This window comes from Choristoneura fumiferana, chromosome 2 (genome assembly GCF_025370935.1).
Source record: "Choristoneura fumiferana chromosome 2, NRCan_CFum_1, whole genome shotgun sequence".
In the NCBI taxonomy this organism is placed as follows: domain Eukaryota; kingdom Metazoa; phylum Arthropoda; class Insecta; order Lepidoptera; family Tortricidae; genus Choristoneura; species Choristoneura fumiferana.
Window position 1 is genome coordinate 22769483 of NC_133473.1, and position 16579 is coordinate 22786061.

The 16579-nt window shown below is 37.1% G+C and overlaps 1 protein-coding gene across 1 annotated transcript; it reads right to left on the reverse strand.

The window, feature by feature from the left end:
* Positions 1-202: 202 nt before the first annotated feature.
* Positions 203-15337, reverse strand: LOC141445359 (cytochrome P450 4C1-like). Its single transcript, XM_074111205.1, has 9 exons — positions 15140-15337; positions 14767-14876; positions 14550-14640; positions 4801-4983; positions 3996-4390; positions 3824-3892; positions 3422-3590; positions 650-829; positions 203-372 (listed from the first exon to the last, which is right to left on the reverse strand). The coding sequence occupies exons 1-9, from the start codon at positions 15288-15290 to the stop codon at positions 203-205; spliced, it is 1518 nt and encodes a 505-aa protein (XP_073967306.1). The 5' UTR covers positions 15291-15337.
* Between the last annotated feature and the right edge of the window lie 1242 nt (positions 15338-16579).

Below are 16579 nucleotides of genomic sequence, written 5' to 3' on the forward strand. Positions count from 1 at the left end.
TTCTGCTTGTACTTTATAAATACACGTAATACCGGGAGCACAGTGCTACAGACTGGGAACGAAATTATATTTAGAATTCCATGGTCACGACGTATATGAGAAGTCTTTCAAAAAAAGTCTCATTCAAACTCAAAAACAATTTAATTACTGAATTACTATCTTTTGTCGGATCAGATTAAAACTTGAAACAATTCCAGGAGCCCTATAACGTTTTGTTTCTCTTTGCGAACGTGACGTATACTGGGTCCTTATTTCTCAGCACTAGGTCGGCCACGAATTTGAGGTCTTCCGGGCGAGTGACAGGCTGTAGTTCGAACTTCCGTAGAACTTCCGCTAGCACTAACTTCATCTCGAGCATCGCAAATTTCTGACCTAAATAATAAAAGATTGGATATGGTAATTAATGAGGTTTTTTAGATTCATTTCTGAGCATAGCAGAGCTCCCAATTTTTATTGGCTTAAGTATAGGCCTTTTTTCAGTTGTATATTTACTCATTTTTAACTACTATAACTTTTGAAGTAGGTACCTAACACACTTCTTCTTGGAAACTATTGAAATCTTGCAGGTTCTGACTGGCGAATTCATTAGTTAGAATGTTAGGAAGTTCTAACATAGGTATTGACGTAAATTGCTTAACTTAGTGATTACCGATGCAGTTTCTGGGTCCCGCGCTGAAGGGTATGTAAGAGTAAGGGTGTCGTCCGATGCAGTTCTCAGGTAAGAAACGATCCGGATCGAACACTGAAGGGTTAGGAAACAAATCCTCGCGATGATGCAAGTCGTAGATTGATATGTGACACTGCACTCCAGCGGGAACGTGGTAATTGCCTAAAAAATATAATGGTCTTCATTTACTCAGGGATTCAGGAAAATTAAAATAGGAGTCTTATCTTAACTACAAGTTAGTACCTATAATTATAAGGCGGCAATTACACTGCGTCGTTCACCTAATGCGGTCGCCGAATTTGTTTCAAACTACTTCGGCGAACGACCGTCGCCTTTAAATTTGTCTGTCCGTCTACTGCGGCGGCCATATTAAGGCGGTGGCAGCTGTCGCTCGCCGAATGCGGCCGACTACCGTGTTCTTTACACTTTTGCGGTCGCCGCATGCAGCATGCGGCGAACGACTCAGTGTAATTGCCGCTTTAGTAGCATGGCCGAATCATAGCAGCGGCTGTGTAATCGGTAGTAGGGCTTGCAATCCGGATAACCGGATATCCATATTATCCGGATATCCGCCCATTTTCAAATCCGGATAGGTAGCTCTTCATTATCCGGATAATTTGGATAATTCGAATATCTGATATTAAGCGCGCGCTCGCGCATTGTGAGAGGTTAGTGTAGTGTATGCATACACACAGATACATTTATTTTTGTATTAGGAAAGTTTACATGCAATACTTATTAGTTAGGTTCATTCTTAACATCTTGTTTGGTGATGGTAGTGGCGATGATGAATTTTGGTAAATGTGTATGTAAGTAATGTATGTGTTTATTTTATTAATATTATTATATTTTATGTTATTTTTTCAATCTTTATATATTTTTTACCTTACATTACACACACCTGCTTTGATCACCTTTTTTCTTGATTCTATGTTAATAACATCGTCAGGTCGAATAAGAAGGTAGAAGAAGAGATCGCTTTTTAGCGATTAGACCCCTGTTTTCTCGTCTCCTACCCTACCATTTATGTTCTGATTTCATTTTATAATGAATGTTTTTTGGTGTTCAATACAATACGCTTTGTATTGTATTGTGTTATTTATTCTTATAATAGAGTAAGAGCCCGCAAGAGCCAGACCTTCGTTATAGTATCGTTATAATCCTTCGTTATAGTCCGACTACAGGACCAGAGCACGAAGCCTATTCCTTTGCAGCGGGGAGTCAGACAAGGAGATGTGATCTCTCCGAAACTGTTCACCGCTGGATTGGAAGATGATTTTAAGGTTCTGGACTGGAAAGGACGAGGCATTAACAATAATGGGGAGTACTTCACTCACCTTCGATTCGCCGACGATATTGTAGTCATGGCTGAGACTATGGAGGACCTCAGTGCTATGCTCGCTGACCTCAGCAGAGTTGTTTCCGACCGAGTTAGCTTAAAAATAAACATGGACAAGACGAAAGTCATGTCTAATGTTGTGCCAGCTCCCGTAATAGTCGGAGGCTCTGCGCTCGAAGTTGTTGACGACTATGTATACCTGGGACAAACGATCCAGTTAGGTAGGTCTAACTTCGAGAAAGAGATCACTCGTCGAATCCGACTCGGCTGGGCAGCATTCGGGAAGCTTTGCAGTGTCTTTTCGGCCAAATTACCGCAGTGTTTGAAGTCAAAAGTCTTTGACCAGTGTGTGTTGCCAGTGATGACATACGGATCTGAGACGTGGGCGCCAACGATGGGCCTCATTAGGAAGCTCAAAGTCACTCAAAGGGCTATGGAGAGGTCTATGCTCGGAGTTTCTCTACGGGGTAGAGTCAGAAATGATGATATCCGCAGTAGAACTAAGGTTACCGAAGTAGCCCAAAGAATTGCGAAACTGAAGTGGCAGTGAGCGTGCTCGCAGGACTGATAGCCAATGGGGTTGGAAGGTTCTCAAATGTCGTCCGCGGAGCGGGAGACGAGCCGTCGGTAGGCCTCCAATAAGATGGAGCGACGACCTGGTTAAGATCGCTGAATTGCGTTGGATGCGGAAAGCACAAGACTGGTCTGATTGGAGAGCCTTGAGCGAGGCCTAAGTCCAGCAGTGGACGTCTTTCGGCTGACATGATGAATCGAATCTACTCTCGATTCTGAATATTTCTGAGCAAAGTGCTTTCCGGTTTTCAGTTATATTAAAAATTAACACCTTGCATAAAAAAAAACTTTCAGCCTTTAAAATATAACGATGGTCTGGCTGTCGTGGGCTCTTGGTCCGTACCGTAAGGCAAAATAACAACAAGCAGGAGACAGAGAAATTATAAAGTGTTTTTAAGTTATATCACTCATTAAAGTGACAAATTATAAGTTATTTCACTCATTAAAGTGACGTATAAGACAGTCAGTGATTAAGTTAATTAACACGATTTGTCTGATGAAACAAATTTAAATTTGTTTTTAGCGTTTTTTTTAATATTTGGAAAATTATTCAAATTATTCAAAATAACCGGATATCCGGATACTGAGATTTCAAATATCCGAAATATCCGGATAATAAAAAGTTACCGGATAGTGCAAGCCCTAATCGGTAGTTAATATGCTAAAAATTTTATCACCATCTATGGCTCTTTTACTCGGTTCCTTCTCGGTTCATATTACGTCTGTCTGTTACATACATACATTTTGAATAGTTCAATCAAATTTCTGTGTGGCTGCGTAACACTGAGTGTGTTTAATTATACCTTCGTCAGATTGTAAATAATTTTGCTGTGAGGACTTACTTAATGTCACATCCTCTGTCAAGCTTCTGCCGATAAATGGCACCGGTGGATACATGCGAAGAGACTCCTTAATACAGCATTCTAGATAACGCATATTTCGCAGATCTTCCATTTCAATGGGCCGGTTAGGATCACCTATTAACTCATTTATTTCTTTTGCAGCTTTGTCCTGTAAATTGGAAAACGCAAAATAAATTCATATGAGTTGAGCTGAATGCACAGCACATAAAAAAACTTTTTAAATGAGGTAAGGCTACGGAAATAATTCTCGAACCCCTAGGGATTGTTATCGTGTTAACATTGCTAATTTCTATCAACATGTTTCATCATCATCAAGAAATCCTCTCACTGTGACAATGTTCCATGTTAGCTCATCTATAAAAGTACTTAGTACCTACCTACCTGTATGTGCTTATTGTTGGCTAGCACTTGCATGCAGAACGTTAATCCAGACGCTGTAGTGTCGTGGCCCTGTTAACAATATCAATTGACAGGTTATTTCTCAATACAATCGTACCTAATTTTTATTGTTTAGTTTAACTTTCAATAGCTGGTCAAGTTCAAAAGATCGTACCTCAAACATGAAGGTATCGACTTCTTCCTGAATGCCAGCTTGATCGATCAAACCTTCTTTTTCAGCTGATATCAATAAATCCAACATGGCTACTTTTTTGCTTTTCTTCATAAAGATGTCCTCATTGGCGTCGTTGTGTTCCCCAATATTTGTTAAATCCGTGTTCCTAAGTAATTCCTTCCTTTCGCGGATCACTTTCGTAGTAAACTTACGAATGATCTCCAGTACTTTCTTCTGCGCACTTCCCATTTGTGTTAGGTTAAATATGGAATCCATGAATAAATATATCCTAGTGAAGCGATAAGTGACTATACTGCCAATTTTATAAATTGCTTCTTTATAAGTTTTTCCGGCTTCAGTATCATTTTTGTTCAATTGAGTACCCATAGCAGTTTCTAAAATAAATTTAGGATTACAGGTCAGCTTGAGCAATACAGGAGGTCTTCAAATTCATCCGAAATATTTTAGTAGGTTATACCAACACAAATACAAACTGTTCCGTTTGACTGAACCCCCTTTAAAAGGTATCTCATCGAAATTTTAGACTCAAAAATGTGGTCACACTTTGATGCGGACTCTGTTAACATCGATAAATATAGATATGGAAACAGTTGTTGACCATTACAAAAGTCTACTAAAGCTACCTGCGCAAAATATTCCGGATGAATTGAAAGATGCTTTGTATAAACAATTGTCAGTGCGATTTTTGTTTAAATGAAAGGCTTGAAGAAATATATGGACAATACGGGACCAAGTGCTGCATTAGTTAATTGCTTGTTTAATTTAAACATGTTTACGTATTTACCACAAATAGAGCTAAGCGTGAACTCTGATATAATGGGCACAACATCAATGGGCCTCTCTGCTGTTGCCTCCAAGGTATCTAACAACCGCTGAGCGTTCTCCTGCAGAATCTTGCTGAATTGGCGCAGAATGTTAAAATGGAAAGTTGGCGTCAAAATTTTCCGCCGTGTTTGCCATTTTTCATCTGTGGATTTATCACGGGTATAAATTAAGCCCTAGCCTGTTCGTAAACAAAAGTGACTCTTCCTCCTCCTACGTGCATATACCTACCCATACAAAGTCGAAAATAAATAACAATAATAGGTCAAACAGTATAGGTAAAGCTGTCTCTCCCACATAGGTAGTTTCATGTTCTTTGTGGTGTAAATCTACCTGATACATGTACACGTGTCACGGGGTGGTGTCCGGGGAAGTTGTTCGGATGAAGGAAGAAGACAGGAATAGGGCAGACAGTGATATTTATTTAGGATAATAATAAAAGGGCACCTGCGGACAAACAGACGCGGTCTTAAGTATCTAAAAGGTATGCTTTGACACTGCATCAACAATTATAAAAATACATAGTTAATCAACTTACGTTTCCGTGCCCAGTTCTTTATTTATATAAATCAATGGCACTGAAGTCCAGCAGTATTACGATCTAATGATCTTATGAAACTTCACAAAATGCACTGTACAATTATAAAACCTTCCTTCGTATAGGAGTAGTAAATTATGAGCTTATTATGGAGTTTTAAGAGATTTATAGGATCTAGGATAAAAGGAAAGGTAAGTGTTCAGCTCGGAGGCTCTGAATAGAATGGCTACTTGACGTAAATTGAACAGGTGTGGAATTTAGAAAAGGAAATTTGAATTTAAATGTTATTTTTTCGAATATGTTTTAAACCAGACAGTACAAAGAGTTAGGATGAAACGAGCTGTATGACACCTCGTTACAATACCCGGCCTGCCCTGGAAGAAAAAATCCTGAGGGATGTTAAGTCCTGATGGGATTTTTTCGTTGTATTAAAAAGAGTATAGTTAAGGTAATTAAAATGAGTGATGTGAATGATTGTAATTTGGAGAGTGCGTAATTATATTTACAATATGTGTATCTTACATGAGAAACGATTCGAGGAAACACTCTGCATTCATTCATTCATCTATCATTCATAATTATTTTGGTTAGTATTGACGGTAATTAACCAAAATATCTTGTGTAGGAGTATCCATTGATATTTAATGGTATACTCGTTAAATCGTTCTCGAATGGTATTAAGGCTTATTACAGTAACCACCCGCTGATGTGTGAAGGTGAACTTAACTAGAGTAAAATAAGAGTATTACATACTCGAACTCATACACTTAAAGTACATACTTTAAGTGTATGAGTTCGAGTATGTATGCAAGAAAAAATAATTCAAATACATCTTAAACGTAGTTGAATAATAAGACATCGATAACAATAAACAATTGAATCCAAGTATGGCTCAACACCTAGTAGTTCTTAGATATCAGTTGACGCACTTGGTGTCAAACTGTTCCATCGGAACTACTATGACTTGGTAATTATCCTTTGTATTTATCAAAGGTAAAGTAATATTGATTAGACTAGGTCAACAATGTATTTTATTAATGAAGAATCGAAAAGAGTAATGAAATGAGAAAAAGGTGAATGAATAAATTATATACAGTATATACATAGGTACGTTTTTTTTTTAAAAGTAATGCTAGGAGAAAAGTAATAATGATTTTTATGGAAAAAATATTGCCGAATGTGAATGAACTCTTCATTTTAATTTTTAATTTTGGGAATCGGCTTTAGGTCTCTAACGTGCCATCGTCCCAGTGGTTTGTTAGACATGTCCGTTAATTCATAAACTAGTGGTGATATTTTTTGGGTAACCTTGCATTTAATAAATTTAGGAGCGAGTTTGGCCGAGTGATATTTACCTGCGTTGCTGATGGTATAGTTATGTTTCCAGACAATATCACCGACATTGAATTCTATATGTTGATGATGTTTATTATATGATGTTGAGTTTATTTGATGTGCTTTCCACAACCTGGCCTGAACTTCTGAGAAAATAGAGTGAAGGTGTCCCAAATTCTCGGCAAGTTCGTTTCTTGGCGCGAAGATAATGTCATCTGTGAGATCAGTGTTATTGTATACCGACTACCGACCCACATGTGACCAATTCACGACCAAAGACTAAGAAAGCTGGCGTGTATTTGGTTACCTCATTTACGGCTGTGTTTATGGCGAATTGAATCTTGTGGATGTTTACGTCCCAAGTTCTGTGGTCGTTTTCAACAAATGAGGATATAGCGGTAATTATTGATTTATTGAACCTTTCGACTAAATTTACTTGTGGACAGTACCGTGGTGTATAATGAACCTTAGGTACTTGATAGGCTTGGAATAAATCAGTAATTTCTTGGCTTGTGAATTGAGCAGCATTGTCTAGAATAACAGTTTCTGGGACTCCGTAGGAGAGAAAGACTAAGTGTTCTAGTATATGTACAATTACGGAAGTGGTAGCTCGTTTAATTGGAAAAATAAGGCAGTATTTGGAAAAACAGCATGTTATAACGAAGATATATTTATTATGTTTGTATGTTGTGGGCTCAGATTAAATAAAAAAGTAAAGATGGAGAGCGGTAAACAGCCAAGTGAGGCCTGTTTTATAAACATGTGTTCGTAGGCCGGTGTTGCCATAATAATTCTCAGTACCCCACAACTACAAAAATATCGTTATCGTTAATAACGTTTTTATTTATTGCTTTATATTCATAAACCAGCCTAAAACAACTACATTAAAATACGTTAGTAAACGTTTACAGGAAACAAATAACTTTAAATAACTTTACGTTGCGTGTCACGTTAAACGTTGATGAACTATTACAAGAACCAAATAACTTTACGTTACGTGTCACGTTCTCGTTAAAGCCAAATAAAAATAAAAAATAAAGATTGTATTACCTAGGCGACTTTTACCCAATAATAGGGGTAACTACAATTATTATCAATGGCAACACTAGTATTGACGTTTTTGTGTTCAAAGCAAAATTCAAACAAAATTAATTTCGATTTTTATGAAAATATTGGTTTTCGGGTTTACTAGCGTGTGAAAAGTGATTCCATCCCTGCTTTTATTTTTGGATGGATAGTTTTTACATCCTTTCACGACACAATCTTGCATTAGTATTATATTTGTCGAAGTTTAAGATACGTCATGCTCCACGGAATGCGTTGCTAAAGTGATAAGGTTTTGGTTGTAGTTTGTTGCAAAGTGTGTGCGTGCCACTATGTAAGCACACGGATTGGTGTAGTTTGATCGGCCTCACTCGGCTGTTCACCGCCCTCCATCTTTACTTTTTTATTTAATCTGAGTTAAATCGATAGAGATGCACTGGAATGGACGTGAGCACACTTTAGGTTTACCCAATACCCATGAGTCCGAATTTTATTTGGTTTTGATGTTTGTAGGCTAAACATGTTTCGCATTTCGAAATAAAGTTTGAAATGTCTTTGTACATTCCTGGCCAGAAATATTTCATCTTTATTCTTTGGTATGTTTTAAATATACCAAAGTGTGCACAAGTGGGGGTGAAGTGATTTTCGGCGATGATTGGTGTTCTATATTCAAGTGGAACTACTTCTTTCCAATTATATTCAGAATGGAGTAATGAAGTAGTTTGTTCGAATCTATATAATTTATCATTATTGATGATGTAATTGGGGGTAGTGTTAGGGTTAATGCTACATTTAGAATAAATATTGTTATACCAATCGTCATTTGTATCTGAACTATTGTAGTTTATGATACTTATAGGGACTGAGCGTGATAAAGCATCTGGAACCAAGTGATCTTTGCCACGTTTATGTTTTATTTCGAAGTTAAAGGTGGAAAGGCGAATACTCCAGCGAGCTAAACGTCCTGTAGGATTATCTAGATGTAAGAACCATTGGAGTGCAGAGTGATCTGTATAAATAGTGAATTTGAGGCCGTTGTCAAGGTAGCAACGCCAATGTTCTAAGGATAAGATGACGCTTAACAATTCTCTTTCTGTGATAGAGTAATTTTTCTGGGGACCTGTGACGGATTTACTCATATAGGCTATGGGTTTTTCTATTCCGTCAACTTCTTGAGTAAGCATTGAGCCAATACCGAAGCTGGAAGCATCTCAGTGGACTGCGAAGGGGTTTGTAAAATCTGGACAAGCGAGAATAGGAGTTGGGACTAGGGCTTCTTTAATGTTTCTGAAGGCATTGTCTGCTTCAGAGGTCCATTTGAAAGGTGGGGCCTTTTTGGAAGTAGAAGTTAGTTTGGTAAGAGGCGCAACCTTAGTGCTGAAATCTGGAATAAATCGTCTATACCAGCTTGCTGTACCTAAAAATCTCTTAACTTCACGAGGATTGTTGGGGGCGAGTATATCGAGAATCGCTCGGACTTCACTTGGATCAGTTTGGAGTCCTGACTCATTGACTATGTAACCTAAATATTTGAGTTCTTTTTTGAAGAATGAGCATTTAGGGAAATTTACTGTTATGTTATCTTGCGCTAGTTTCTGTTGGACCTTATTTAGTAATGCTATATGTTCTTCAAATGTATTACTGATGATAATTATGCCATCTAAATAAGTGAATACTGAATTATCTAGATTCTCTGATGGAAATAATGTATCCATGAAACGTTGCTGTGTAGCAGGTGCATTTGAAAGACCAAATGGCATTACGCGGAACATGAACATTCCACGGCCTGGCACGTGAAAAGCAGTCTTGGGTCTATCTGACGGGCGTAAAGGAATTTCCCAAAAAGCTTTGGCAATATCAATGGAGGAGAGATATTTAGCATTTTTTTACTTATCAAGGATATCTGAGATAAAGGGAAGTTTATAAGCATCTTTGCGTGTGATTGAATTTAATTTTCTGCTATCGATGCAAAAACGTCACGTTTGGTCCTTCTTGGGGGTGATAATGACTGGATTTAACCATGGACTTTCACAGGGTTCGATGACGTTTAGTTTTAGCATTTCGTCGACTTCATGACATAGGGCCTTTTGTTTTTCCGGTTAAAGTCTATAGAATCGCTGTCTGATGGGTGGATGATCTCCAGTATCGATGTGGTGTTCGACGAGATGTGTTTTACCTATGGGTTTGGATTCAGTTGAAATATCTTTATACCGTTGGATAATGGTATCTGATATTAGACGTTGAGTATCGGTAAGCGTATCATAATTACTGATATGATCAGAAGGTGCATTAACGACAAACGTGTCGATATGTTGATTCGTAAATGATGTTAATGTATGAAGAATGTCAGGTGCTAAATTAAACATTTTCCAGAAATCGATGCCGAGGATAAAAGATTGTTTTACGGAAGGTATGACGTGTTATGATTGCAACTTTCTCTTTAAAGAGTATAGTTAGGTAGTTCTATGGTACCAATGGATCGTATCGTTTGGCCATTAGCGACAGATCCTGTGATCGTTTGTTTATGGTTAAGCTTATAGCCATGAGATAATAGTATTTCGTGTGAATTATTTCCTAAAATGGTTATGGCACTACCACTATCTAAAAGGCCACATTATGTTAAGTTGTTGGACTTAACGTTTAAGAACTAAAATAATTTCCTTGCTCACCCGCGACCTTACGATAGCTAAGCTTATGCAAAATATGCGTGTTCATGCAGTTCCTCCACCTCCACACTGTAAGAACACACACAAATCAAATAACCCATCTATCACCACAACCACACTACACTGGACGGCGTTTCGAACTCAACCAGAGCTCATCTTCAGAGTGACACAACCGTACACCATGCTACCATGTTTAGGACTAACAAACCATAACCACCGTATTTAACTTGTCACTGTAACTCCCAAGATTCGTATGAAGTGTTACATTATTGTGGCAAGGTTTCGTTCTCGAGTTTTAGAATGCGTGGAGATAATTAGAAGATACAACAGTATGGGGACTATTATTAATGAGCAGGTAAATTTAGTTTCATCTTCCTGCTACGGCTTGGTTCTAATTTCAGCAGTGGTGTTAATAAAAAACATGCTTGACAGTAAATAAATAAATAAAAATTCAAGTTAGTTTTGAATGGACAGTATTATTAGTAATTGTGGGTAGTTTTGTTTTGTATCATAAAACGTATGTTGGTACTTGGGGAGTTACAGTGACAGTTAAAACGGTGGTTGTGGTTCGTTAGTCTAAACAACTGGTAGCATTGTGTACGGTTGTATCACTCTGAAGTATTGAGCTCTGGTTGAGTCGAAACGCGTCAGTGTAAAGTTGTGGTGGCTGGTGATAGATGGGTTTATGTGATTTGTGTTGTTCTTTACAGTGTGGAGGTGGAGGAACTGCATGGAACACGCATATTTTGCATAAGTTAGCTATTCGTAAAGGTCGCGGTGTGAGCAAGGAAATATTTTAGTTCATTGATATGGACCTCCGCAAAGTAACGCCTGATTTAAATAAATTATTTAACGTTTAAGTATGGTCTTTCGTCATTAGAATTCTTTTTGAATAAAATTGATGTAGTTTTATATGATGACATGAATATTCTAATTGTATTTAGCCATAGATTCCATTCCTGAGTTGTGGTTTTTGATATATTACTTTTCTCCTTTATGCGTTTTTTGAATGTTTATGACAATTATTACATTTTGGGTATGTGACATTTTCCTTGCCACAGCGAAAACATACTATCTTTTTACTGGTACAAGTTTGTAATTGGTGATCGTTGTTTCGACAACGAGGGCAGGAGAAACGTAATATCGTCCCGGTCGGGGGGGTGACAGTGTGAATTGGGACTTCGTTTTTGTACGGAAATGGTGGTATATGGAGTGTGGTACGAGTTGATGAATAGTATTCTGAAGGGTTCTGTTGATCGCTGACGTTTTGATTAAATATATTGTTTTGTCTTAAACCGTTACAGCTCTCATACCATTTGCATGCTTGAAAAAGCTGATCGATCGACGTCATGTCAGTGGGCAACAGTTTTGAACTATAAATTGGGTTCATATTTCTGCGCAAGATATCAATCTTTGATCGCTCTGAAAGTGGTTCATGTAATTTGGAAAAGAGTGCTTCCATCGCGGAAAAGTACATAATTATTCTCTCGTTTGTTTTTTGTTTGCGAGAGTTTATAGTTTGAGATAAGTAATAGTCGTGGTCGTGGATTTCGAAATCTCGGATAAATTGTGTTTTAAATGTTTTCCAATCAGTAAGCGTTGTTTTTTTAGCTCTATACCAATCTAAAGGGGTTCCCGATAATAGGTCATAAATGCAATTATGTAACCTTTTATGGTCGATATTGCGAGAGATTGCGAATTCTTCTACTTTTTGAATAAAATCGCGTGGGCATCCGTCTCCTTTGTAATTAAATCGTTTAAAGTCGGTTTGACGATTGTCGGTAAGGTTTGATAGTTTTTGTGCTAATAAATCGAAATCTGTACGGGGTTGAAGCAAAGAGGTCGCGGACTCGTAATTAGACGGTGATGTTGACGTTCGAGAATAATTGATTTTTTTCTGACAATCTGTCAGTTGTTCGCAAATCTGTTTATATTTTAGTAATAATGTGTTAGAAATATCAGTTGTTATAGAAATACGATTAATTCTTGCGCATAAATGTTCTAAATATGTCGCGATACGATCGTTGTGAATGTTGGTGGTTGATGACAGGAGAAGACGAGATGAAACCATGGTGAGGCATTTGGTGACCTCTTCCATGTCCTGTTCCAGAGTATAAGGGCTCGTTTCGATGCAGCATGGCTGTTCTAAAAGTGGATTTAGAAGTTGGCGTAAGTCATCAGCTGTAGCGGAAGAAGGAAATTGGACGGCGCGGAGCTTGAGCTCGTACAGGAGTTCCGGTTTATTTAGAAGAGCCGTCTGCATTGTGTTTAAAACGATTATCTTAAAGTGATACTAATAAAAAAGTGATTGTTAAGAGAGTGATTGTAATTATTATATCGGATTAGATGTCTCTAAAGCGTAAGTTTGGTAATTCAGTACAAGTAAAAGGTATGTTGAATAAGGTTCGGTTTAAATATGAACGTAATCGAATATTAGTTATAAAATAATGCGTTAAGTAACTACTTAAGATCACTTTCATAACTACGAAAGTGATCTTCATAATATCGGATTAAATGTTTTTGAAACTTAAGTCTTGATTATTTAACTAGGTTTTTGGCCTCAGTTCGGATAAAATATAATAAGAAAGTTCTATATTAAAAAGTGTGTGTAATACCATGAACCAGTCCGGAGACCTCTAGATAAGCGACCTCGAAGGTCCTAGGAAGGTCTCTTTTCCAGTGTAGGTATTGTGATGGATACACTGAGGGTATTCCCCAACAGCACTGCCGTAAGTGGTTAATGACACATCTCCAGGTGACTCAGACGAGTTTTAAGAACACCCGAAGTTATGTCATTATTATGTTGGTTTCTATGGAAACCGCGTTTAGTGTTATTGTCTGTGAATGTTTTGTGTATTTTTTTTGTGCAGTGTATTGTTAGTGTACTGGGACTAACAGGACGACGACACGTTGAATGCTTAATTAAGGGCTCGAAAGCTGGTTAAATAGAAAGTATTATATTTTGATTTTAGTAGGTTAGGGCGGTAAACTGAATGTTGGCCAAAAGTAGGGTTCGAAATTTATGAGAGGGTTGATATTGGGTCTTCGGGTCTTGGGTGGGTTCTACCACGTTGGTGCGCCAGTGTCACGGGGTGGTGTCCGGGGAAGTTGTTCGGATGAAGGAAGAAGACAGGAATAGGGCAGACAGTGATATTTATTTAGCATAATAATAAAAGGGCACCTGCGGACAAACAGACGCGGTCTTAAGTATCTAAAAGGTATGCTTTGACACTGCATCAACAATTATAAAAATACATAGTTAATCAACTTACGTTTCCGTGCCCAGTTCTTTATTTATATAAATCAATGGCACTGAAGTCCAGCAGTATTACGATCTAATGATCTTATGAAACTTCACAAAATGCACTGTACAATTAAGTATAAAACCTTCCTTCGTATAGGAGTAGTAAATTATAAGCTTATTATGGAGTTTTAAGAGATTTATAGGATCTAGGATAAAAGGACAGGTAAGTGTCCAGCTCGGAGTCTCTGAATAGAATGGCTAGTACTTGACGTAAATTGAACAGGTGTGGAATTTAGAAAAGGAAATTTGAATTTAAATGTTATTTTTTCGAATATGTGCTAAACCGGACAGTACAAAGAGTTAGGATGAAACGAGCTGTATGACACCTCGTTACACACGTATTTATATAATCAATAGATATTATCATAATGTAAACTCATGGCTCTACATAGTTATATTATGATAATTAGCGCTTCGCTTTATTCTTATTAATAGTATAAACGCGGAACTACCTCTGTCTGTCTTGTTGTTACCTTTTCACGCTTAAACCATTGAACTAGTTTAGATGAAATTTGGTATGCAGTACTTTGAGACCCTAGGAAGGTCACAGGATAGTTTTTATCCCAGAAAATTGCATAATTCCTGCGGGTTAGCGATAAACGAATTGATAGCAGATGAAGTCCCGGGCAAAGCTAACGGTCAGATTAAAAGTACAATCAACAAATAGTACCTACAGACAGCATAAATCAATATCTCTAAAATAGCTGAATTTTATTTGAAAAAAACCGCATCAAAATGTGTCCATCCGTATGGGTGCTATAATGCCACACACTCATACAGTCAAACTATGACACCCTTATTGCGATATAGGTGTTCAATCTTACTCTTGCTTAAAAGTAGTCCTTCTTGCAGCCATGGTTTTAAAAATGTATATCCCATACTTTTCTCACTGTGTTTCATAGTTGAAGTTACAATCTGAAAAAAATATAAGGTATTGCCAATAAGAAAAGGCAAAAGGAAAGATAACTAGGTAAACAGCTAATTTTGTAGAATTAAGCACGGAATTATTAAAATTTTCTTGTTAATATTATTCATATTTACCTCTATATCTTCTGGATTATATATTACGACTACGGCGACAGGAAAGCACCAAAATCGATGTATATTGGGAAATTTTTTGGCAAATCCCCGTGCGAGATCCATCAATTCATCTATCCATAAAAACACATTAATCTTATAGATGGACATTATTGTGGATTATCAGCGTTTATTTATCACAATAAAGTACATAAAAAATTTGGAGCTACAGAGGAAGAGAAAGAAGAAAATTTAATTATTTTTAACCAAGTTATGGAAAACGTTAGCGCCGGGTCTTATCAAAAAGTCAGAACGCTGTCGGATGAAAGGGTTTAGGGAAAATTACTTGACCGACAACAAACGACTCTTAATTGATGATGATGATGAAAGTACGTACCTGGTGAAACCATAACTTGTAACGCATTGCCAACTATAAAGTAACCATCTGGTCCTTGTATTTTCCTCATTAGCCTCGCGAAACTGTTGTAATTAAATAAAACATGAATAACACATAATATAATCACGGTTGATAATAAAAACACCCACATTCTGCTACGATTGTATAGATACAATTCAGTCGTTTTAGTGCAATTAGACTCATTTATATTGTCTCAATTATCTGCTGTGTTCTGTGATAGGTAGATATACTGATAATGATGCACTGTGCAACACTGTGCGAATACGTACTTTGGTACATTAAATCGAGATAGTCTCTGACAAATATATAGATAGACACTTTTACTAAAAGGAGACTTTATTTTGATTTTAAAAATAATTTTAACTGCATTCAAAGATATTTGAATAATTGCCTGTCTGAACCGGGAATCGAACCCGCCATATGGTAAAAAACACACCCGTAATTTAACTACACGGATCGAAAGGCTCAATCAGAAGGATTTTTTTTTTCCAAGTAACAGAATCTTAAATAAAAGGAAGACCATGAAATTTTACATTTACAATTTCAGGAAAATTAAGAAGTTTTGAACATGAAACTACCGTGAGACACACTATACATATTAAATGATATTGTAACGCATAAGTCACGTCTTAAACCGAGTTTAGCTCGACATGTTTCGGGCTATTTCGTAGCCCTTCTTCTCAGCGGCTGCCGAATGAATAAGTACTTACCTTTTCTTTGACTTTGGTGTGCTTCTAAATACTAATTTTATCTTTTTAAAGTATTACTAAGAAGTACCTTCTTGAGAAATAAATACATACATATCATTTCCCTATTAAAAGGACACGATAAGATAGTAATTCCTGCATGGAACACATTTTCAATTTATTTAAACGGCTCGCCGTATTGTGATTGTAAGGAGACTAAAGAGTTGCGTGCAACTAGGTAGGTACTACAATTTATTTATCACATTATTATTTAATCGTGTACTTTACAAAAGGATCAAAAGGAATCAAACACGACATATTTGCTATTATTTTTTCAAGAGTATATACTGGTGTGCTGGATGTGGATATCCTGGCTGCAACATCAGCTCGTCGTGTTGCCACCACTGCATTGTATGTAGAATCAATTACTGATCAAAACGAATCCAAACACGACATATGTGCTTTTATTTTTTACAGAGTGTACTAGTGTGCTGGATATCCTGGTTGCAGCATCAGGTCATCGTGTTGACACCATTGCATTGTATGTAGAATCAAATACTGATAAAAAGGAATCAAACACGACATATATGCTATTATTTTTTCAAGAGTATACTGGTGTGCTGGATATTCTGGCTGTAGCATCAGCTTATCCTGTTGCCACCATTGCATTGTATGTAGAATCAAATATTGATCAAAGCGAATCCAAACACGATGCATCTGCTATAGTTTTATC